This window comes from Notolepis coatsorum (assembly GCF_963971535.1).
Source record: "Notolepis coatsorum genome assembly, chromosome: 2".
In the NCBI taxonomy this organism is placed as follows: Eukaryota; Metazoa; Chordata; class Actinopteri; order Aulopiformes; family Paralepididae; genus Notolepis; species Notolepis coatsorum.
The window spans coordinates 208,615,596-208,642,164 of record NC_140166.1 but is presented as its reverse complement, the minus strand read 5'-3'; the positions used below and the strand labels follow the sequence as shown (position 1 = coordinate 208,642,164).

At 41.9% G+C, this 26,569-nt stretch overlaps 1 protein-coding gene across 1 annotated transcript in view; it reads right to left on the bottom strand.

The window, feature by feature from the left end:
* Nucleotides 1-3,733: 3,733 nt before the first annotated feature.
* Nucleotides 3,734-26,569, bottom strand: part of b4galt6 (UDP-Gal:betaGlcNAc beta 1,4- galactosyltransferase, polypeptide 6) — a 50,658-nt gene continuing 27,822 nt past the window's right edge. Inside the window, exons 4-9 of the mRNA XM_084308996.1 lie at nucleotides 25,511-25,635; nucleotides 24,620-24,736; nucleotides 22,617-22,804; nucleotides 18,454-18,576; nucleotides 17,472-17,573; nucleotides 3,734-7,485 (exon numbers count right to left, since the gene is read on the bottom strand). Of these exons, the coding sequence (XP_084165122.1) occupies nucleotides 7,338-7,485; nucleotides 17,472-17,573; nucleotides 18,454-18,576; nucleotides 22,617-22,804; nucleotides 24,620-24,736; nucleotides 25,511-25,635 (803 nt within the window). The 3' untranslated portion in view covers nucleotides 3,734-7,337. The remainder of the gene's footprint in view (nucleotides 7,486-17,471; nucleotides 17,574-18,453; nucleotides 18,577-22,616; nucleotides 22,805-24,619; nucleotides 24,737-25,510; nucleotides 25,636-26,569) is intronic.

Genomic DNA, 26,569 nt, shown 5'->3' with positions numbered 1-26,569 from the left:
GACCAGGTGAGGTGGTTAGAGACCAGGTAAGATGATTAGAGACCAGGTAAGATGGTTAGAGACCAGGTGAGGTGGTTAGAGACCAGGTAAGATGGTTAGAGACCAGGTGAGGTGGTTAGAGACCAGGTAAGATGGTTAGAGACCAGGTGAGATGGTTAGAGACCAGGTAAGATGGTTAGAGACCAGGTGAGATGGTTAGAGACCAGGTAAGATGGTTGGAGACCAGGTGAGGTGGTTAGAGACCAGGTGAGATGGTTAGAGACCAGGTAAGATGGTTGGAGACCAGGTGAGGTGGTTAGAGACCAGGTAAGATGGTTAGAGACCAGGTAAGATGGTTAGAGACCAGGTGAGATGGTTAGAGACCAGGTGAGATGGTTAGAGACCAGGTGAGATGGTTAGAGACCAGGTAAGATGGTTAGAGACCAGGTGAGATGGTTAGAGACCATGTGAGATAGTTAGAGACCAGGTGAGGTGGTTAGAGACCAGGTGAGATGGTTAGAGACCAGGTGAGGTGGTTAGAGACCAGGTGAGGTGGTTAGAGACCAGGTAAGATGGCTAGAGACCAGGTAAGATGGTTAGAGACCAGGTGAGGTGGTTAGAGACCAGGTGAGGTGGTTAGAGACCAGGTAGAGACCAGGTGAGGTGGTTAGAGACCAGGTGAGATGGTTAGAGACCAGGTGAGGTGGTTAGAGACCAGGTGAGATGGTTAGAGACCAGGTGAGATGGTTAGAGACCAGGTAAGATGGTTAGAGACCAGGTGAGATGGTTAGAGACCAGGTGAGATGGTTAGAGACCAGGTGAGGTGGTTAGAGACCACGTGAGATGGTTAGAGACCAGGTGAGGTGGTTAGAGACCAGGTAAGATGGTTAGAGACCAGGTAAGATGGTTAGAGACCAGGTAAGATGGTTAGAGACCAGGTGAGGTGGTTAGAGACCAGGTAAGATGGTTAGAAACCAGGTAAGATGGTTAGAGACCAGGTGAGATGGTTAGAGACCAGGTGAGGTGGTTAGAGACCAGGTGAGATGGTTAGAGACCAGGTGAGGTGGTTAGAGACCAGGTGAGGTGGTTAGAGACCAGGTAAGATGGTTAGAGACCAGGTGAGATGGTTAGAGACCAGGTGAGATGGTTAGAGACCAGGTGAGGTGGTTAGAGACCACGTGAGATGGTTAGAGACCAGGTGAGGTGGTTAGAGACCAGGTGAGATGGTTAGAGACCATGTAAGATGGTTAGACACCAGGTGAGGTGGTTAGAGACCAGGTGAGATGGTTAACACATTCTGCGCCAAAGACAAGTAAACTCGTTTTTAGAAAAAAAAAGATTTTATTCGATTTTAATATCAATATTACACTCACAGACCTATATGTTACCGCTGAAAGCCATACTGAGACCCCCAGAGTGCAGTACCGGTCAGATCCTGCTAGGTGGCAGTATCGCCCACCCTTTGAAACCGTTCCAGACTGTGTGTCACATCTAATGTCCTCCGGGCAGAGAATTTTGGTCCAGGCAAGTCTCACGGCGCAAACAGACCAGGCGCGCACTCAGGCACTCGCGGGTTCCGTGCGAGATCGCGCGTGTGGCCTGGCACACCGAGTCCGACTTCAGAGCGGGCGAAAGTGCGCGGAGGAAGGCACGTTTACATTGGAACAGCTGTAAATGCCTAGTCTATATGCGAAGTCAGTCCCCGTTTGAAGATTCTTAAAATATTTCCAGTTCCAGTGTTCTATTGTCCATTTTGCATGTATAACCAGTTATTATATAATTAATTAGAATTCATTTTAGAATGATGATCAGTGTGACTGTACTCCTGAAAAAGTATAGTAATATGGTTTATTTGTATTGGGAAAGATACAGACACATTAGCTGGTTGAACAACATCTATAATTATGTGTGGTAATAATGCAGATATTGAGTGTATTTCTGTGAAAATTAGCGTGGCGCACACCTCTGAATCCAACCAAAGCGAAAACGAGCGATTCCACCCCGTGAGTCGTCCGCCCGCTTGCGGCCAGTGGGCACAGCTACGTCCATTAACATGGGAGCGAAAGTGAAGCGTTGGTCGCCCGCCTGACTTCGTGCGCGACTGGTGTGTCAGGGCTGTAACGCTTCACCCAAGCAACTTGAAACGCATCTAGCACACTCTATCCATAAGTTGTGCCAAATTATGTCCGGGACCAGATGGACATCAATACTGAAAATCGCGATCAGACAATTGGAATATTCTTTTTGGAATAACCCCGATTAAAGGTAAGGACTATCTGACGTCAATTCCACCTTGATCCTACAATGATTTCATATCGATCCAGCTGATCAGCGTGTGTGGTGTTCAAAACGAATGCCATTACTGGCGATCAGTGCATCAAAAAACTCCCTTTGATGCATTCATGATGAAACATAATACCTATTATATACATTTGATTTGGAAATAGTAGCGTGTCCAGGCGAGAAACGCTGACTTTAACAAAATTCACATAGCGCCCTATAACTCAGCTTTTCAGGAATATTCACCATGGGATAACGCGCGAAAGTATACATAAAAAAATGTAAATAAAAAATTGCAAGTTGGACGGGAGATAGTGACTGTCAAATGACCATAGTATTGTCTCCATAGCTATAATATAGATATAGCTCGGCAAACATCATGACAATATCTCCTAAAGAAACCCTGATATAAACAGCTTTGTGGACCGACTGAAAATACCACTTTGTTCCTAATCAGACATATTCTTAAAACTAAGGACTATCCCTTCAAGGAATTCTACCAGAACACTGAAAAAACTTTGGCTGCATATACAAAAGGAACTTTAACCCTTTCACTGCCACACAACAGGTTAACCCTTTACTATCACACAACCGACGGTCGGGCTGTCGTGTGGCAGTGAAAGGGTTAACCTTCTGTGTATTGTCGCAGTGAAAGGGTTAACCGTTTGGTAGTGCGGCAGTGAACGGGTTAAACTCCTTTACAGCCTCATGTTACAGATCTAGCTGGGTACTGCATTTATCGAGCTTTTTTACTAAAGGGGACACATTATGGGAAATGGGTTTTGCCAAATCTTTGTATAGATTTAGCTTCAGTCTGAAATGGTATTTAAGCGCTGGGGGAAAATGACATTATGTAAAATGACATTATGTACTCCTTGCTGTTTGGCCAGGATTTCAAGTCTTCAGATTAACAAGCCTTAACAAACCTAAACAAGCTGTTAGGATTACTCGCAATGATGTCACAATGAGATTAATTTGCTTTGATTAATCAATTAGCTGTGTTTTTGGAGCCAGGAACACTGCAGTGCTTACTGTACTTGTACTGCCCAGTTTGTAAAAATGTTGTACTCTTTGGGGTAGCCAGGCAGGGCGGGAAATAATTAATTAAAAAACACTGTGTTCAATACAAGGGAAGCTTGAAAAAGAATAAATTAAAACTAGATTTAGTTTATTTCCAGTAGAGTGCTGATACGAGACCAGCCTGGCTCATTAGTCATAGTGAGATGTATCTGCTCATGTGACCCGAGAAGTAATCCTAGATCAGTACTCCCTGATCTGTGCCAAATCTCGTTTCTAATGTGATGTTTGGTGGCATGTGTGACCCAGCAGTGTTGCTGAACGCTCCCAGAGAGCCGACAGTTCAGAGTAGCCAGAGCTCCGATTGCACAAGGAAAATAACACAGAGATCAGCAAATAAGCACCACGCACCGGCGTTAAACTGGACTCACCGACATTAGACTTGACGAAGCGGTGGCACAGTCCCCTCACCTTTATTTGTTTTTGGAATTTCATTCAGCCAGTTGTCAAGGAAACAACGTCACACATCTCAAATCAGACATGTGGTGTGAGGAGAATCAAGAAACAACGAACAAGAAAAAACAAAACAAATAAAACAAAAAAGAAAACGTGCTTCAGTTTTAAAAACAAATTCATATGTTTTCTTTTTTATCTTTCAAATCAAGAATGCAAAGTGAAAACAGTCACCAAAAATGTTTTACAAAATAAAAACTCAAGGCACAAATATGAAATACTGCAATAAGGTAATTCTCTACATTACAACTGTGTAATGGTGAATATATAATCTTGAAACACTTATTTTTTGGGGGATATTGGAAAGATCAAGTGAGAGGCAGGTGGGTGAAAGGGGGTGGGGCGTTAGCGAAGGGTGGGTTTGTTGCCCACTCCCCACAGAGGCAGGTGGGTGTGTGTTAAAAATAAAATAATAATATAAAGACAAAAAAATAAAGACAAAATATATCTCACCTGACCAGGTGTAGCCAGCACCAAGCACATCCCCCCTCCAATGACCCCACCCACACCCAGAAACCCAACGCACCACAACCTGGGGCACATAACAATATGTACAACTCAGAAACCGCTGATCCGAGACCAGCTCCAGTGATGGGTGAAAATAAAAAGGGCACTGAGCAGAAAAGGCAATATAGCACAAAATATAACACAGGCCTCAAATACCCGGTAATACTACTCAGCCCGCTGCCTAATACTATTACATTGGATTTGTTTTTGTAATCTTAACAATGAGGAGCTGAAGAGGAGGGGGGGGGGGGTATGATGAAAGAAGGAGGCAGAGAAGGTAAAAGGGAGGAGGAGCCAAGTGGAGCTTGGGGGGGGGGGGGGTATGATGAAAGGAAGAAGGGGTGAGGAGGTGGGAATGATAAGAGCGAGTAGTAATGTAGTAATGGTGGGGTGAGAAGTGGACTTTGGCACAGTTCAGGTTGTTGATTGGTTTACATTGCTTTAGTGGGTGCCAGATTTAGCATCCCTCACTCTCACTGCTGTCTCCCCCAACCTGTCCACAAGCCCCCTGTTGCTGATTAGCTGGAATATTATTGTGCCACTTTGTTTCCCATTCACAGAGCCAGGGTTGTGTACAGGGTTGTGGACACACACAGAGCGGACAGAGGAGATATTCGCTCAATTTGATAAAGTCTATTCAATTACAATCGCTGACTGCACCCCCCTTCCTCCCTGGGAACCCGATTGGTCAGGTCCGCGATATGCACGCTTGAGGTTTTGTGGAACTGGGTTAGCGCTAATGCGGGCCAAATCAAACACAGACTTTAGCCCACCATCACTTCAGAGGGAAGTGACTTCTGTAAACATCTACGGGCCACTTGGATGCTCGGCCTGGTGGGGGCAGGAATAAGGCCTCTGCTCTCCCAGAGGGCCCCTTGCAGTGTCAACATGGAGGAACCCTGGCTCCGTAAGGAGCTTTGACACACATTTAGAAAATAATTAAAACAATAAATCAACATGGCTAAAAAAAAAAAAAAAAACAATAAATCAACATGGCTAAAACATTTAAAAAAATAAATCAACATAGCTAGCCAAATACAATCGCAAACTCAACTTTCCAATGTAAAATATGTGGGTCAAAATACACAAGCTATGTACAGAAAGGAAACGGGTACAAAAAAAAACAAAACCTGCCAAAATGTTTCTTGCCATCTCTGTAGTGCTCAAAACTTTAACAAATTAAAGTTTTCATGGCCTAAGTTTCAAACTGTGCCATTCAAGAACGCCGACCGCTCCGAGCGCGTTGTAGGTCCTGGCTAAGCTAGCGGCTCTTGGCTAAGCTAGCGGCCCTTGGCTAAGCTAGCGGCTCTTGGCTAAGCTAGCGTTCTCTCATTCCGGCCCCTCTTTTCATTATTGCCTCACAAGCTTCTAAAGTTGGAAACGACGACCACAAATCAGACACACAGTTCAGACACACGTTTTAACACTGACCAGACCAAACCGTGATGACTGCCCCCAAGCTGTGCTACAGTACGACAACTAGCATACGTTTTTTAATCGAATGGTCCAGCACACACATACACACACATCTCGCGCCAGAAACACATACACACACAGGCATTCTGAGAACATAATCCTGTTCCGAGCATGCCGTCAGACACACCTCTGCTGCCCTAATCCAGACCCCCACACATGCGCTACAGGAAGTGAGATGTTGAGGGCGCTTTGAGGGAGGAGCGTTCCCTCCCATCTCTGCTCCCCCTAACGAGGAGCTCCGTACGCAAGTTAAGTAATTTCACACAGTGCACCTCAAGAGAGAGAAGAAAATCTACACAACAAAAGGCAAAGAAAAATATACACATCTCGAAATGATACAAAATAAATTATGCTTAAAAAAAATCACAACATCTGGTAACAAAATAAATTACGGCAGAAAGTTGGGGGATTCTGATATTTTCTTTTCTTTTGAAGCCAAACTTTCCATCTCAACGTCTTCCCGGTTTGGGGGGTGGGGGGGAGGAGCCACACACTATGTTCAAATCCTCACAAAGAAGGTATATAGCTGCCAAAAAAAATTTTTAAAACTCAATTCAAAACCCACTTGGAACATCACCGTGACTACGCTGGAGCGCTACTCGGAGGCCAATATGTACATATCCGTGCTCTGTGCTCGCTCAAGCTCCACAAGGCCAATATTTACACGTGTGTTTGTTTCTCCATGCAGGTCTCAGCGCAGCAGCAAAGGAACAGTAACAGATTTTTTTTCCTTTTCTTTTTCTGTTTAAATCGCGCGTGTTGTGACGGACATACAGAAGAGTGCTTCTTCTAGAACATCCATTAAAAGATCAAAAATAAATACAAACATTACAAAAAGAAACATGTTTACATCACATCATTACATCACTCCTCTCGAGGAATACTTGTTTATCTTATGAACCAATGTACAAAACAAACAGACGTGACCTAAAAAGAAACGAAAAAAAAAAAGAAAAACTGTGGGTTGGCTTGGACATGGAGCAAAACCCTAACCCTAGCACAAGCTGAGGAGACATGGAATTCCAAGCCTGTGACATTTAAGGCTTTGCAGTAAACTTTAAGAGCTTGAAAAATGATGCCGCACCCCCTCTTCCTCGCCTAATGAAGTCGTGTGACATGAAATCTTAGTAGCTAAAAAGCCAGCATGGACACATAGACATGCAGCGACTCAAGTCATTCACTCGACACACACACACATTCACTTGTCCACCAACCACGCAGACACACACACACGCGTGCGCACTCTTTGATACCGATCCAAAACGAATCGCACACATACACGCGCACACATACATGCACTCGCACACATACAGTACATGCACACTCACAAACAATCAATTGTTGGATTTAAGAGACTCTCTGCCACAGACTTTCTTGGGTTTTTTTTCAGAGTAAAAGGTTTCTTGGCAGCAACCGCACCCCCCACCACCAGCACCCACTAAACCCCCTAAACTCTCCACTTCCAGAGCTGCAGGTCCAGCCACATGGGAGACGAGGAGGGTGGTGGCTGGAGGACAAGGCTAGAGGAGGAGGGGGCGGGGGGGGGGGGGGGGGGCGGTGACAGTTCAGTAGTCAGGGATGGGTGCCAGCTCAGGGTTCAGCTCCACGGTGATGTTCTTGTACAGGCCGCTGAGGGACACCTCCGCGCTGTACTGCAGGTTGTTCAGACCATCCAGGTGCTGCCTCTCTTTGGAATACCTCAGCAACTTGTACCTGGAAGGGGTTAACAAAAGACCAGGTTGAGCCTGTGTGAATGTGTTGTTTAGGTATGAAGGCCATTATGAAATGCCTTTCCCTCTTCTGGAAAACTGCAGCCGTGTGTCATTTGAAAGTTTTGATCATCTTATATATTATATCTTACATTTTACTTTTAGTAGTATAGACATAGTAGCATGGTGGCATAGTAATAAAATATATGTGGTACAGAGCTATTCTCACGCTGTGGGAAGGCAAGTCTGAAAAGTTTATTTAAGTTGAACCTTAACCATTAATTCCCTTGAGGAAATTAGTCCCCTGAATTTGACCCATCCTAACTATTTGGTAAATGGTAAATGGCTGCTTTTTTATATAGCGCTTTTATCCAAAGCGCTTTACAATTTGTTACTCACATTTGACCCATTCACTCACACATTCACACACCGACGGCGGAGGCAACCATGCAAGGTGCCAACCTGCTCAACCGGGAGCAATTAGGGGTTAAGTGTCTTGCTCAAGGACACATCGACACGCTGCCTGGGAGGAGCGGGAATCGAACCGGGAACCTCCGGATTGCCAGACGACTGCTCTACCTCCCGAGCCACTGTCGCCCCGAGGAGCAGTGGGCAGCCACACAATGCAGTGCCCGGGGACCAACTCCAGATGTAATGCCAGTACCTTGGTCAAGGGACAGACTTCAGTTGTAATGCCAGTACCTTGGTCAAGGGACCAACTCCAGTTGTAATGCCAGTACCTTGGTCAAGGGACCAACTCCAGTTGTAATGCCAGTACCTTGGTCAAGGGACAGACTTCAGTTGTAATGCCAGTACCTTGGTCAAGGGACAGACTTCAGTTGTAATGCCAGTACCTTGGTCAAGGGACAGACTTCAGTTGTAATGCCAGTACCTTGGTCAAGGGACAGACTTCAGTTGTAATGCCAGTACATTGGTCAAGGGACCAACTCCAGGAAGACCAACAAGCTCTTTGTTTTGAATCACGCTGAATTATTGCAGTACACACATTACAAAAACCTTTGTAAAACACACATTTTCCGTGGGATCTTTATAAACTTTGGACATGTATGACTTTGTGTACTTTAACCACTAAGGAAAAAACTTTATTCTGCTTGCAGAACTTAATTCAAAACTCCAAGCCCCCCCTCTTCCAAAATATAACTTGTGCAAAGGGCCGCATGTTGTTCGTTCAGCCTACGCACACCACTGAGAGATTACCTGTAATTCAGCATAGCCTCACATAGTATGGCGAACGCACGCGCGCGCACACACACACACACACACACACAACCTCTCTCTCAGTGTGTGAGGAGGAATTGGTGCTAGATTGAGAAGGGGCTGTCTCTCGGAGACCAAATTAATGAAGGTTTTTACGGCATATAGAACGGACATTCATACACAGAAACACGCCTCCGAACAAGGTGTGATAAACATGCATCAATATATTTTCCTTGGCCTGAAATGGGAAACCATTAGGGACCTGCATTCTGCCTCTATTCATTATTTACTAGTTACGAATAAGATAATAATAAACGTTATTGTCCCAGAGGGGAAAATCTACTTGGAACAACAGTGCTGCATCATTCTGCGAATGTTCCGTTTTATCCTGAAGGATGATTTAAAACAAAGTGCTATGTGCTAAACAAATTTAAGTAGGCTACTTACATTATTGACGACAGAACTCCCAAAATAGCGTTAGCAAAAGAAAACAAGGTTTACATAGCTTGCATACAACTTTGTCTCGAGATTCCACAAGTTGATAAAAAATTGAAGTATTTCCAAACAGGGCTTTTAGAGCAAATCATTGTCTTCAGGACCGAGTTGTTTTCTGAATTCTCTGCCATGATGCCATGCAGTTGTTATTACCAGTACTGGCACGTTCTTCAGCTCAATGAAAGTGACGTTGCGTGTCTCCTATCCATCATGCAGCGCATTCAGGCCCAGTTTTTTTTTTTTATATATTCTTTTTTACAAGTTGATTATTAATTTGAATATAGAATATTCGTTGACAAAGGCGGCTGAGTGGCGCAGTGGGCAAGGCGCTCGCCACTAACGCAGGATATGCTGGTATCAAGCCCAGCTCTCTGCGTTGCTACCGGCTTCGGCTTGGCCGGCCGTCATACTAACACAATTGGCAGTATTAGAGGGTGGGAAAGCCGGTGGGTGGGGATTGGACGTTGTGGACAGCGACTCCTACAGGTCGGTTGGGTGACGCCGGTACGGCGGAAACAGGAAGTATCGGGGGCAGCGTGAGCCTCCCACGCGTTACTCCTCGCCACTGAGAGTTCGAGCTGTTGCGGTGAAAAGATGCGACAGGCTGCCTCCTCGTGTACCAGAGGGGACACGGGATGCAAGGCTTCTATCCTCACTACAGCTGACCAGTGGGAGGCATAGTCTAGCAACGTTCAAGACAGGGGAGGGAAGAATTGGAAACACGAAATTGGGATGGGAAAAAATTGAAAACGGGGAGAAAAAGTGGATAAAAAATGTTGTCCAGTTGACACATTACAGATCATGATGCTATGATAGCGTTAGTAGCTCAAGCTACTGCATGTCATCAACTCGATTCGACTGAGGAAGTCGAGAAGGTAGGTACCACACGCTAAATCGTCCCCGGACCCTGCAACCTATAGACAGTTCCAACTTCAGTGTGTGGATTACGTTAATCTCACAATTACTCAACTGCACTCAATATTTAAATACCAATGCTAGTTAAATAAATGTAGACAGACAATGTACGTATTAAAAAATATATATATATATATAATAATAATAATAATAATAATAATAATAATAATAATAATAATAATAATAATAATAATAATAATAATAATAATAATAATAATAATAATAATAATAATAATAATAATGCAATAAAAGTCTGAAAATGAAGGGATTATGTCCATGAGTGTCATTTTTTTAAATTAAGGCCTGCCTCTTATATAAGCCTCTCTCTAATAAAGGCCTGGTGCTCTTTGCAGCTGAGGTAAATAGAAGACCTGTCCTATATTTGAGGATTTACGGTATATATATATATAAAATGTGTATTTTTCGGAGCCAAACAGCTGTGTAGTGTATGTGTGTTAGGGATTAGAATCACCAGAGGCCCCACGATACGATATCACCATACAAGAGTCTTGATATTGCAATTTATTGTGATATTGCGATATATTGCAATGTATTACCTTTTTTCAAATTATGTCCCCAATGGAAAACTTTAACATCTGCAATAAAAATATAACGTATATATATTAGGGGTGTAACGGTACACAAAAACCATGGTTCGGTACATACCTCGGTTTTGAAGTCACGGTTTGGTACGGGTTTTCGGTAGGGCTGGGCGATATGACGATATTATATAAACGATAATAGTTCATTAACGATACACTTTTTCAACATATCGTGGATATCGTGATGTTTTGCCCAAGAGGATTGTGTCACGTCAATCTGTCCACACGTTACTCGTTCATATCTCAGCCCGTGCTGAGATATGCCCATTCCGCGGTCTGTTAATAAAGTTTTCAATCAGACAGATGTATGGAAAGGCTTTTATTATAACATTCTTTGTAGTAAAATCATTATGCCTCATTTAGTCATCCTGTGGAGCACTGGTCTCCTACTCGACGGCCGCGGGGAGCTAACGTTAGTAGCTTTGTTGTTGTTCAGCACACAGGACATTCACGAAGTCAAAAACTAATAGCGCTTGCCGATTGGTGCTAAGAACAGCAGGGCGGGGGCAAGCGGTGTGACGTAATTGGCAGACTCGACTGTCAATCAAAATGATTATGTTTCCGTCAGAATGAATGAATGAAAACTTTATTAAAAGGTTGCAGAATGGGTACAATACAGTACAGGAGGATGAAGACCAGAAAAAGACTTTCGACTTTTTTACATAAGGGTCCTCCATTTTCAATTCATCAAAACATTTAGAGACATACATATATACAGTAGTTTCATAAAAATGCTAAAATGCTATTGATTGATTGATTTAAAACTTTATTAACATATTGCAGAATGGGTACAGTACAGCTCAATACATACAATTGTTAAGGGGATGCAGACCAGAGAAAGACTTTAGTCTTGTTTACATCAGGGTCCCCCATTTTCAATTCATCATATTTCATATCTAAATCATATAATATCTCATTGCTAAATATATGCAATATATAATCTAATAATCTAAATCTAATATATAATATAAAAATGCTAAATGCATGGGTATTTTATTTTGTCTTTAATGTTAGCTTGCAAACTCAAAGACTGTCTTGGTAAGCCTCATAATGAATTGTTTGGGGTAAAAAAGAAAAACATTGTGATGTGTATCGTGTATCGCCGAAAGGTCAGAAAATATCGTGATATCATATTTAGGCCATATCGCCCAGCCCTAGTTTTCGGTACAGTGGGGGAAAGTTTGGCTTTCCATGTTCCACTCAGGGGTGATGTAGTGTGCAGTAACTGTTAACCACTTAACTGGCGCCCAGAAAAGTATAAATATTCTGGAGATGTCAGAAAATAAGAAACTACTGGGAAGAGATAGGAGAGATAATAAATGAAATAGGATACAAAATACCCCAGGAAGGCCAAGTGTTGTATCTGGGGAACCTATCACAGGAAGGAATTCAAGGGGAAGACAAATACTTGATTAAGATACTAATAGTGGCAGCCAAGAAAGCTTTAACTAAACTGTGGTACAGGGTAGAAGCGCCGACGAAGGAACAATGGATAGAGATAGTAGAGGGGATACAGGAAATGGAGATAGGGATGTCCCGATAATAAAAATGTGCTCCTGATCCGATCCCGATCATGTGATTTTGTGTATCTACCGATACCGATATTTCCCGATCCGATAAAAAAAAATAAAAAAAAATGTCTGTGTGACAATAAATAAATGAATGATGATATGCAATTTAAAACCAAAACTAAGGCCTCAGTATGAGTTTAAGATGTGAACATGGTCATGTTTGTTGAATAAAAAAATTTAAGTAAAAAAATTAAAAAATCTCGATTATTATTATAATTTTTTTTCCCCGATCCCGATCTTCGGAAAATCACGTGATCGGCCCCAATCCCGATCACGTGATCGGATCGGGACATCCCTAAATGGAGAGAATCACGCATTTGCTGAGGCTGCAAGAGGAGAAGTTTGAATCGAAATGGGAAAAGTGGGAAGAATATAATAATAACTTTATTTTTTTTGTATAGCACTTTTCATACAGAGGTTGCAGTTCAAAGTGCTTCAATATAGGAGGGGAAGGAACGACATCACAGAGGATTGAAAAAGATACAAGGAAATTATTGAAAATGTAAATAAAGGATGCAAATATAGAATGGACCGAAGGACCCATGCCTAGGTATGGGTATCGTTAGGATTTTATCGATACTACTACTCTTATCGATACTGCTTAACGGTTCGGTACTTTATCGATACTCTAGTCGGTTCTTTTAGATTATTATTTAAAAAAAAGTATACATTTATTATTTGAACGGCTTAAGGCTATATCTGTACTTGATGTTTGTTTGTTGCATATTTGAAATAAACTTCAATCAAATCAAATCAAACCCCCCTCTTAAAAACAAAAACCTGTGTTTAACCTAGCCATCTATAAAACATCATGCTAAAACTGTGAAACAAATGTCCTACTCCCCTAAAGAAAGAAATACATAGCAAACATGACTCAGTTATCCAATAGTGCTTCTGCTTTTTATTTTGTAAAAATCTTTTAGTTAATAAGACTAAAGACTACATTATGACTACAACGATTTCATGGCGGCTTCCTGTCCTCGCGTTTCCATTTCCGGTTTAACACTTTGATCGCCATGGGTTAAATTCATAATTTACCATCCCTAGCCAGCTCTATTTGTCTATGGAGAAGTTCCCCTTCTTTGCAGGGCTATAACTTTTTAAATTGTATTGCTCAATTGACATTATTATGGCCCATTCAATGTCCTATATCTATTGTTCAGGGTGTAGCAACGTTAAACGTTTTCATTCACATATTCATACTAAAATATGGTCTAAAGTATAAGTATGTTTTTATCGTTTTCTGCAGCTTTCTTCAGAACGTGATTTATAGCCCTAAATGCATTATATTGATGATGAAATACAGTTTGATGGCAATCGGGGCGATAATAAAAAATTTCAATTGGACGTACTTCTAGAATGATCTACGTATGATCTGATGATGACCGGATGGGCGGGGGATCGTTTATAATTCCGTGGGCAGCGTTATATCATTCATCTAGTGTGGGTCATATGTTCATCATAACAGTTTATATGGAACACGTTCAAAAATAACGCTGAATCTTACCGTATCTTCCTCGCGCCGTTGGACGATCAGCGTGGTGTAGACCGTTTTCGATTATGGGATGTTTATCCTGATGAACCATTTCCAGCTTGTATAATACTATATACGTCCAAATAACGTTGTTTATTGAGTTATGGCGAGCGATTGATCATCCAGTGTGTTGAGATGGAGTCCGGCTACCGGACGCGAGTGCCCGGAGCTCAATCAATCAATCAATCACTTCCTGTTTGGGGCGCCCCTCCCTCTTGGCCGATCTGCCGATCGGCCACCAGATGGCGCTCTCGAACCGTTAGACAGTTGGTGGGAGCCCACCAGCACATCTCAGGGCTCCGGAAAGAAAATATGATTTCGATCACAGATTTTTGAAATATTGATATCAAAGACGAGTTACGGCGTCCTCGGCACCTTTAGCATGGCTCTGAATGACGTGAAAAAGCGTTTTCCGGCAATCAAAGTGTTAACAGTGTTTGATTATTGTAAAAACATATTGCAATGCCTGCATTCTCCACCAATGTAACAAAGGTAGCAGACAGGGGTAGGTGGAAGGTGCAATATGGTTGTACAAATAATCAAACACACAGTCAAACAGCTTTAGCTCCCCGCTGGACAATGGCCAGGGGCATTTATTTAAATAAAACAGAAAATTAAGAAACAAACAAAAATCATACTGGCTCCCAGTGAAGCACCGAATTGTCTTTGCTATAGTCCAGTCTTTAACTAGGCCGGGCCGCTGTCCGGCTTACCGGCTGTTTAACGGTTTGGTCTCCCCACAGCTCTCCCACTCTCCATTCCAAGACACACACTGATGTTCTTGGTCTGTCCTCTTTGAGAGGCATGCTGATTGCTAATTGAAAGACAGCTGTGTGTGTGTGTCTGCAGCTGTCAGTCTTCTTCTCTCCATTGGGGGGAGCCAACAGGCAGGAACATAGCATCCATTGACCACCATTCCCCTCAGCCCCTTACAATATATATATATATATATATATATATATATATATATATATATATATATATATATATATATATATATATATAATATATTTATTATTATTTTCTTTTTTTAAACATCAATACTGGCGTTACTGTATCAATATAATATCGGCATTGCAAATAAATATTGTGATATATTGTTGCATCAATCCCCCCCACCCCTAATGTGTGTGTGTGTGTATATATATTTATACAACGGCATGCAAATTTCTCGATTCTGATTGGCTGAAACAGTCATTTTACACGTGTTTATTCTTCACAATTCCACGCTGCTGGTCCCAGGACCCGCCCACAACCGAATCACATATCACTCCACCGGATCACTCCGGCAGAAAACAAGATGGCGGACAATAATCTTTAACATATGGATATGTTGATAGCGTCATAACGACTAAATATAAAGCGATTCTGTCAAGGCGAATGTCTTAGTCCTTTAAACAATGTTGGATGATGTAATTGATGGGTCATGAGTCATTTTAGAACAAAAGAAAATCGCGGATTGATTGATTGATTATTTGCAATTTTATTTTAAATTTCTACTTCCTTCCCACTGACTGCAGCGTTCACTCTCACACTGTCCGACGCTGGGCACACACACACACACACACACACACACACACTCCTGTCTGCAACAGCGGGGGAGTCAGACTGAGAGAGAAGCAGCGCTGTTTTAAGTGAGCATGGTCTATTGAATTGATTGATTGGTTGATTGCTAATTTTATTACTGTACGCCTGGTTTCCAACTGGTTAAGTTTAGGCTAAAAAAATAAATGAAAAAATAGGGCAAAGAAAACTTTTTTTTTCTTTTAGGGCAAAGACAACTTTTTAATTTGTTTTACCTACTTTCTATAGAAGCATCTAAGGCCCTGTTTAGACGGAAACGCTAGCAGGTGAATCCGCAAAAATATTTTTTCGGATGTGCCTTTCGTTTATACGGAAAGTAGGTCTGCATCCCCTTAACAATTGTGTGTATTGAGCCGTACTGTATTGTACCCATTCTGCATCTGGTAATACAATTTTCAATCAATCAATCAATCATTCCAATAACCACTAACTTCATAATTAAAAACTAAAGAAAAGTTGGATGTGTTAGTTGGTTGGATGTCTTAGTTGAAAGGCAGTTGGATGTGTTAGTTGGTTCGATGTCTTAGTTGAAAGGCAGTTGGATGTGTTAGTTGGTTGGATGCCTTAGTTGAAAAGCAGTTGGATGTGTTAGTTCCAATAACACACAGTTGGATGTGTTAGTTGGTTGGATGCACTTCAAGCTGCTTCCAATAACACACAGTTGGATGTGTTAGTTGGTTGGATGCACTTCCGAGCTGCTTCCACATGGAGGCAACTTGTCTTTTTTGTAGTTGTGGGAACTACTTTTTCTGGCGGATGGTTTTTTCAATAAATCTTCGATTAATGTGTGTTTATTGTATAGCAATAAGGTTGGATGAATGTGGCAGTTGTATAAAAGCATTACACCACTTGTAATGCTGCGCCTCGGGCCTAACGACCACCCCTAGGCATGGTTTATTGTTCACAAACCACTCCTGCGCGTGATGTAATGCTTAAATATACAGGGATGCACCGAATGGGAAATTTTTGGCCGAAACCGATACCGAAAATAGAAAACAGTTGGCCGAAAACAGAAAGCCGAAAGGCCGAAAATGATTCATAGAATAGATTTTTTTTTACCAATGTTGTGGAACATTATGATTATGGAAAAATATATGATTATGGCAAAACTTAACTTAAATAATAAATAATCACTATTATGGGCCCATAACATTTATTCAGCACTTCTGAATGCATACAGTACATGAATTCCATCTTTTCTCTGGCTGCCGCAGCGGACATCTGTGCTCTACTGAGCGCACCTTTCTAGTCCCCAGCTGAATGTGCTCGCTTGACTCGGCACAGTAGACGCGCGACAGACAGACAGCGTCAATGTGAGAAACACAATCCCCCCCCCCTCTCGCTCTGAATAATATGCATATTAGATCACTCAGTGATTAACCGCAACAGGCATATAGTAAATAAGGATATAAAAGCATGTTAAAGACGCATTTATTGGACACGTTGCACGCAGAGTTTACATAGAAACAGCGCGACTCCCGACAGCGCGACATCATCACAACAACACGCGAATAATATGCTTATTCGATCACTCCTACCGCGACGGGCATATAGTAAATAAGGATATAAAAGCATGTTAAAGACGCATTTATTGGACGCGTTGTGCGCAGAGTTTACATAGAAACAGCGCGACTCCCGACAGCGCGACATCATCACAACAACACGCGAGGTTGTTAGGTTGTTTCTGTTTCGGTGATATATTTTCGGTGAAAAAACTCTTTCGGCCGAAAGCCGAAAGGCCATTTTTTGCCATTTTCGGCCGAAAACTTTAGTGATATATTTTATTCAAGTCGTAAACAATGAAAATTAGGCTCAAAATATTATGCTAATAGCAGTAGCCATCCCGTACCACAAGTTAAGTGTGAAAAAAAAACAATTGAAAAACCAATTTAAAACCTAGGAAAGAGATCGAAGCCAAGTTGGGAGATGAGTGGAATAAGGCTGTCGAAATATAACTAGCTGGTCTGTGTGTGTGTCTGTGTGTGTCTGTGTGTGTGTGTGTGTGTGTGTGTGTGTGTGTGTGTGTGTGTGTGTGTTACACTGTGCGTGTGTGTGTTACTGTTACACTGACCTTCCCAGGAACTGAACCTCCCCTCGATGATGGTGTGGAATTGACTTGTACTTTCCTATCTCCCCCTCAGGCCGCGTGACATTCAGACCGGCATAGTGTACTCTGAAAGAGTTAAGACAATGTGTTACTTAGTGTACTCTGAAAGAGGAGTTAAGAGAACACGTTACTTAGTGTACTCTGAAAGAGTTAAGACAATGTGTTACTTAGTGTACTCTGAAAGAGGTGTAGAGACAATGATAGGCGTGTTGTTGTTAAGATTCTATTCATTTTCTCATGTGCTTTACTGGATAACTATTGTTTAAAATGCCATAAAAGTATTGAATTCCGGTCCCCAGTTCTACTGGTTTAGGCTACAAGTATCGCTGACATAGCAGGTAATAAATGCAGTTCAAGTCAAGAAAGAGAGTGGGAAAAACAACAACAACGTTGTTGCTAACATGTAGTCGTGACTACAAGACCTCGTCACGCAGGGGCTTGGAATCAGAACGACTTGTTATTAATGATGCCAGCAAAGCATGTCTGTGTTCGGAAGACCTGTCACAATACCTCAAAGCCCTTCCTGGTGTAACTCACCTGGAGTTCATTGGAATCTGTTTATTTATAAATCCATAATTAGAAACTGTCCAAATTACATTACTTCATTATTGGAATGGACCGCTGGACCCTGTCCTACACAATCCAGTGATTGTCATACACTTAAGAATGCCTAGAGTTTGTACTGAACTTGGTAGATCTGCTTTCGGCTTCTCTGCTCCTACCTCATGGAATAACCTGCAGGAACCTCCGAAATTAGACACTCTAGTGTCTATGGGTTGGTTTAGAAACTTGAAGACCAGTCACCACAATATGTAGTTTTAAGAATTGTTACCAGTTTTTTTACGTTTATAAATGTACTCTTAATTGTTCGTCATCCTCTCCTCCCCAGCCCCAGTACACTGTGGTGTGGTGTGGACACACATTCACACACACTCCTGTAGCTAACCTGTTCCATAAGTCGTCATCCTCTCCTCCCCAGCCCCAGAATGCATTGGGAAAGCCGTTGATCTTGCGGAACTGCTCCACGGTGACTCCACTCACGCCGCCGAAAAACTCACTGTAGGGTAGTCTGCAAACAATAGAACACAGGTTGGAAACTGGCAACACAACACAGTCTGCTTGGGGAGAGAGCGGTTGGACCGACACCACAGACAGCGAGGAGGGAATTAATTTGTCCAGATCCATTCACAGAGTAACTCCTCATAGTCATAGTCTTCACTTGTATTTGCCCCAATGAAGACCCCATGTTGTGAAGAAGTACTTATTTTTTTGTTTGTTTTGCTACATCACATCTTTGGATGTTTTTTATTGTACAACTAAATATCTTTATTTACTCTGGGAAAACTGCTATACTTTGGCCTGACCCATCTCGTAGAAATTCATCCAATACAGGATGACATTGATTTTGATATGTGTGTGATAAACTACTTCCTCTGTCTGTGTACGGAAGATCATAGTGCGAAGAATCTATATATTAGATTTTAGATTTTTTAATGTGGGATGTGATTTAAATGTTCTATAGTGTTGTCTAAAGTGTTAAGATTGATGCGTTGGTCTGTTAGGCCGCCTAGACTCATTACCTCAACACTGATTATTGTATTGTAAATGAGGGCTATTTAATTACATTTTATTTAACTATTTTATTGCACTGCAGTACTGCATAATTCTACTGTGTATTCTATTTTATTAACAATTTTACTGCACCTTTTTACTCCGTCTATTCTATTTTATAATTTTTATTACTGCCTATTTTAAAACGGAATCAAACCGTAAACAGAGAGGCCTATTGGGATGTTGGATCCTAATGTGAAAAACTGTGATTCGCCTTACCTTGCTGCTATCTTTTTTATGCTCGTTATATATGATTTATGTCATATTCATTTTTTTTTTACTGCTGTGAAGCACTTTGAGCTGCAATTTTTGTATGAAAGGTCCTATACAAATACAGTATTATTATTATTATTATTATACAAAAATAATGCATTTACTCATGAATTGTTCATTTATTTAAACTTCTTGGATGACAAGCATCTCTCGTCCGTAGTCAGACAGCAGAGCCAACTCGCCAACATGAACCTCGACTAGATATAGAAAGAAAACCTCCCACATCAAAGCATTAATAAAAAACTGACCTATTTAACAAATTCGCTCTCCCCACCCCAACCCATGATTTCTTTCTGTAAAATCGCTGTTCTCAATTTCTTTTTTAAACTTGTCTTACTGGTAATATGTGTTAGATGTAATGGCAGTTTGTTCCAGTTTGACATAGCTCTATACATTACAGTTGGGTCTTGTGCTTGGTCTGGAAACCAAGAGGACGGACTGAGATATTAACACAGATATAAACTTTATCCACAACCTATAGGTTTTCATTGAATGATCAGTGGGAAATGGGTCAACTGTACAGAACATTTGTTGTGCTTGGAACACAAGTTGGTCTGTTACATGGCAAACAATAAGCACAGCTAATCACGCTTCGAGACCAGATGACCAGAAGACAAGAGGACCAGAAGACAAGAGGACAAGATGACCAGAAGACAAGAGGACAAGATGACCAGAAGACAAGATGACCAGAAGACAAGAGGACAAGATGACCAGAAGACAAGAAGACAAGAGGACAAGATGACCAGAAGACAAGAGGACAAGAGGACAAGATGACCAGAAGACAAGAAGACAAGAGGACAAGATGACCAGAAGACAAGAGGACAAGAGGACAAGATGACCAGAAGACAAGAGGACCAGAAGACAAGAGGACAAGATGACCAGAAGACAAGAGGACCAGAAGACAAGAGGACAAGATGACCAGAAGACAAGAGGACCAGGAGACAAGAGGACAAGAGGACAAGAAGACAAGAGGACAAGATGACCAGAAGACAAGAGGACCAGAAGACAAGAGGACCAGAAGACAAGAGGACCAGAAGACAAGAGGACCAGAAGACAAGAGGACAAGATGACCAGAAGACAAGAGGACCAGAAGACAAGAGGACAAGAGGACAAGATGACCAGAAGACAAGATGACCAGAAGACAAGAGGACAAGAGGACAAGATGACCAGAAGACAAGAGGACCAGAAGACAAGAGGACAAGAGGACAAGATGACCAGAAGACAAGAGGACCAGAAGACAAGAGGACCAGAAGACAAGAGGACAAGATGACCAGAAGACAAGAGGACCAGAAGACAAGAGGACAAGAGGACAAGATGACCAGAAGACAAGATGACCAGAAGACAAGAGGACAAGAGGACAAGATGACCAGAAGACAAGAGGACCAGAAGACAAGAGGACAAGATGACCAGAAGACAAGATGACCAGAAGACAAGAGGACAAGAGGACAAGATGACCAGAAGACAAGAGGACAAGATGACCAGAAGACAAGAGGACCAGAAGACAAGAGGACAAGAAGACAAGAGGACAAGATGACCAGAAGACAAGAGGACCAGAAGACAAGAGGACAAGATGACCAGAAGACAAGAGGACAAGATGACCAGAAGACAAGAGGACAAGATGACCAGAAGACAAGAGGACAAGATGACCAGAAGACAAGATGACCAGAAGACAAGAGGACAAGAAGACAAGAGGACAAGATGACCAGAAGACAAGAGGACAAGATGACCAGAAGACAAGATGACCAGAAGACAAGATGACCAGAAGACAAGAGGACAAGATGACCAGAAGACAAGAGGACAAGATGACCAGAAGACAAGATGACCAGAAGACAAGATGACCAGAAGACAAGATGACCAGAAGACAAGAGGACAAGATGACCAGAAGACAAGATGACCAGAAGACAAGAGGACCAGAAGACAAGAGGACAAGAGGACCAGAAGACAAGAGGACAAGATGACCAGAAGACAAGATGACCAGAAGACAAGAGGACAAGATGACCAGAAGACAAGATGACCAGAAGACAAGAGGACAAGATGACCAGAAGACAAGAGGACAAGAAGACAAGAGGACAAGATGACCAGAAGACAAGAGGACAAGAGGACCAGAAGACAAGAGGACAAGAAGACAAGAGGACAAGATGACCAGAAGACAAGAGGACAAGATGACCAGAAGACAAGAGGACCAGAAGACAAGAGGACAAGATGACCAGAAGACAAGAGGACAAGAGGACAAGAAGACAAGAGGACAAGATGACCAGAAGACAAGAGGACCAGAAGACAAGAGGACAAGAAGACAAGAGGACAAGAGGACAAGATGACCAGAAGACAAGAGGACCAGAAGACAAGAGGACAAGATGACCAGAAGACAAGATGACCAGAAGACAAGAGGACAAGATGACCAGAAGACAAGAGGACAAGATGACCAGAAGACAAGAGGACCAGAAGACCAGGAGACAAGATGACCAGAAGACCAGAGGACAAGATGACCAGAAGACCGGCGTACTTGACACAGTCGCAGTTTTTTATGTGCACCAGTACGTCGGCAAGCTAACCTTACTAAAATGGCCCGCAAACAAATGTCACTGGAGAGCTTCTTTGAAAAGGGAGAAAGAGCCAACGATGAGGGTCTCAGTCAGAGTGCCAGAAAAAAAGAAAGCTGCATTTAAAAGAAAATACCAAGAGTCCTACTTAAACTACTGGTTCATCGCAACAGGAGAGAGAGACCAAGCACCTTGCATTAAAAGACAAGCCCTTGGATTTAAAAAATAAATAAATAAATTGAACATGAAGGACAGAAGCAATTATTGGGGCACCAACTTCAATAAATGTGTCTGCGCTGAAAGCATCATTCTCAGTGGCTGACCGCATTGCTAAAGCCAAAAAGCCCTTCACTATTGGCGAAGAGTGATTTTGCCTGCTGCTAAGGACACCCAGTAGTTGCAGGGCTCTCACTGATTCTGTATTATGGTGAATAGATATTGGTGTGATAATCGTTTTAATAGTTATTTCAATTGCATATTATAATAATAATAATAATAATAATAATAATAATAATAATAATAATAATATCTTAAATTTATATAGCGCCTTTCAGGAGACCCAAGGCGCTATTATAGGGTGTATTGGTAATTGGTATTGGTTTTATTTACATTCCTTTCTTTCTATATATTTTTTATTACCCCCCCCGGCACCCCGTCAGCATCATCAGTCCGGCGGGTGACTCACAAGTACATGTACTTATCCAGCTTGGCGGCGAAGTGACGCGGCATCTGACCACAGCCGTAGTAGTTGCGGTCGTTCTCTGGGATGTGGTCCACGTCGTGGAAGATCATGCAGTCCCAGTTCAGGTCCTTCATGGCCTCCAGGAAGCCCACGTTAAACAGCATGGCTCTGTTGAAGGGCTGGCTGCCATTCTGCACACACACACACACACACACACACACACACACACACACACACACACACACAGGTAGAACTAGTGTACAGACCAAAACAAGACAAAGACTTTCCTAGCCAAGATAGTAAAGAACATCCAAAGTCGTATACTAATATTATATATTATTATTACATGGCGTTTTCACATTCGTCGAAATGCTTGCTTGTGATTGGTCAATAGCCCCCCGACAGCAGTCATTATTACACAATAATGACCGCTGTGGGACAATAATGACCGATGTGCGCAGCTGTTCGCAATCAAGCCCACATCAGTGCAGCAAATCAGACACACCTGCCGCGGCTGCACTGACAGCGGAGTGTGTGTGACGATTACAGCGGAGCCAGAAAAGAGGCTGCCCGCGATAATAATAATCACTTTATTTGGGCTGACAGAGCCACAGAACTGCGATTTGTCAAATGAATTAGGTATATTGTTAGTAAGTTAGCCATGTAATAAGCGGGATAATGTATAGCTTTACTCGGTCATCATCGCAAAATAATTGACCTTCACTGACGTTTAAAACACCTCGCCGAGGCGGCTCGGTATTTTAAACTACGTGTCGGTCAATTATTTTGCGACAATGACCTCGTAGCTATACATTATCCCTTACATAATATAATATATTATATTGGGTATATTGCTGTGCATTGTTATGTCAGCGGAGTGAGACATAATACAAATCTGTAGCCCGCGTGCGTGTGTGTGTCTGTGAGACCACCACCACACTTCCGGGATTCTGAAATCATGGAGGAGAGAGCGGGGGGAGCAAATGAATGAATGTAGATGAGAGCCTTGATATAAGCGGTTGTAGCACTAGCTACGGCTGTGGGGGTGCTGGAGACATGATCGAATAGACTTTTATACGCCTGAGTCTCCTGAACACGGCGCGACCAATTCCAAATTGATCAGAACTTTCTCGGCCGAGCTTTAGTCACTTTTTCAGCACCTACTCCCCATACGCATGCGCAGATTGCCAAAGGAGTCTGAAGGCTCGCGAGCCGCGAGAGGGGGGAAGCTTGTGGTGGAGGAGGAGGGGGGCTCACTCGTCCACAATGTGAGAGTGCGAAAGTATGAATAAGACATTATATTCTATTAACTAATTTATACCAAGAACCAATACTGGGACACGAGGCCACCTGTCCTGGAACCATCCCAAACTGAAAGAAACACCACTACCACGAATTAGGGCTGTCCCCGACTAAGGATTTGGATGGTCGACTAGGATTGGCAAAAATTTGCCGTTAGTCGAACTTAAAAAAAATGTAATAATTTTTTTTTTATTATTATCATTCCATTTGGGCTGTGGGGGGGTGCTTAATGTCTGAAGGAGTCGACTGACGGCTTCTTGTCCTCTGCAAAAGCATGCAATTGGTCCACTGATGGATACATTTTGATATTTGTCTAGTCTAGTGTGTTCATTAGATGGGTGAAATCCTCTTTCAGTGCCTCTGTGCCTGTTTTCGTAGGCAGTTAGCCTCTGGTATGCGTGCCATTAGCGTTAGCCACGCTTCTACAGTAGGCCTCTTTTCTTTTGGAAAGAATGATAAAAATAATATATATATATATTTTTTTATTATATTCGACTAAGAGGTTGGCCAGTCGACTACGGCTCCTTTTGACCGATTAGTCGACTAATCGATTAATAGGGGTCAGCCCTACCACGAATACTAAAAGTGTGGTTTCATGCGACTTCACCGTTTTTTCTTTTCATCTAGCATCCCAGGACCATACACTATTGTGTCCCAGACAAAACTGTTAACTGTCCCCTGGACATCAGGATGCTCTTCAGTACCTGCTCAATGACGTAGTAGGCGAACTGCAGCCGCTGCCTCTGGAGCATGGGGGTGAGGTGTTCCAGCAGGATGGGCAGGTGCTCCAGGCGGTTTCGGAATGGAATCAGGACAGCCACCTACATCAGCAGCAGAACGGTAAGAGCACATTCATGACCCCTGCTGAGCCAAGATAACCTAAAGGTTCAATCAATTGTTGCCTGGGCAATATGGAAAGAAAAGCCTAACTCTGATAAATAAACAAACAAACAAATTACGTTTGATTATTCATTCCAAAATATATATTTTGTAATGTTAAATTTGAACATATTGGATTCTTGGAATATATATTGAAAAAAAATTATGTTGAATTACATATCACAATTTTACCAACTTTCAGCCTGTGTTATTGAATGTTAAGTCCACAAGAGGGCAAACTAATACAATGAGAGATGCTTTGAGCTACGGAACAGGCAATTATCAAACCACATGGACCTAAGACAAGCTAAGAAAAGTTAGACAAGCCCCCCACCTGCAAGAAGCTATATATAGTGGAAAATACCAGAGGGATTCATGAAGGGTTCATATAACATATAACAACAACAAGGGTTCATATAACAACAGACTCATAACAGATGCAGTGTAAATTTAAAAGATCAATCAGTCAGTGACACGTTTAACCCTAACCCTCCTGCAAGCATGTCAGTAAAAAGGCGGTGGCACATTGTGATCTGACAGATTTGAGACTTCTTTTCAGTTTTCTAAATATTTGTTCATGCATTTTCACAATCAAATGTCTAATCGGATTTTTCTTTTTACAACTCAAATAGATATTGAATATTGAACGTTCATTTAACAGATCTGAACCCATCTGTTCAATGACCATAAGCAGTTTGTGTTCAGATGACACTCACCTTCCAGCGCGGGCGGCAGTCGTGTGGTTTCCAGTGGCCCCCAAACTGAATGGAGAAATACTTGGATAACTTGATCTCCATCTCCTCCATGGGGATTTCAGTCATGTTAACATCTATAGGACCCTCTGTGGAGACACAGTAGAAACCATTCAATTCATAGGACCCTCTGTAGAGACAATAGAAACCATTCAATTCATAGGACCCTCTGTAGAGACACAATATAACCATTCAATTCATAGGGCTCTCTGTAGAGACAATAGAAAGCATTCAATTCATAGGACCCTCTGTAGAGACAATAGAAAGCATTCAATTCATAGGACCCTCTGTAGACTAAATATAAACCATTCAATTCATATGGCTCTCTGTAGAGACACAATATAAACCATTCAATATGACACTCTGTAGACACACAATAGAAACCATTCAGTTCATAGGGCTCTCTGTAGAAACACAATAGAAACCATTCAATATGACACTCTGTAGAGACACAATAGAAACCATTCAGTTCATAGGGCTCTCTGTAGAGACACAATAGAAACCATTAAATTAATAGGGCTCTCTGTAGAGACACAATAGAAACCATTCAATTCATAGGGCTCACTGTAGAGATACAATAGAAACCATTAAATTAATAGGACCCTCTGTAGAGACACAATAGAACCATTCAATTTATTGGCTTATAGAGGTAAAAATATATATATCAAAAGCAATATATTGCCATAATGTGTGTGCCGATATAACAATAGTTACGTATGAAGTATCGATATTTAAAATACATTATATATAACAAGATAAAATACAAATAAGAATCAAGAATCAAGGTTTATTTGTCACATACATACCAGGGCATACAGTGACATATGGGTGGTCATGCCCGCATCGATGTGCAAAATACAATAAAAATAGGCATAGAAAAAAAAAATCAAATAGGTAAGACACAAGATGTGCATGATAAAAAAAGACATGCTAAGTTCCTGAGAAACTGGTTCCTATGTACACTACTATACAATATACAATTTACTATTTTAACTCCGCCATTTTTATACTTAATGTATCAAA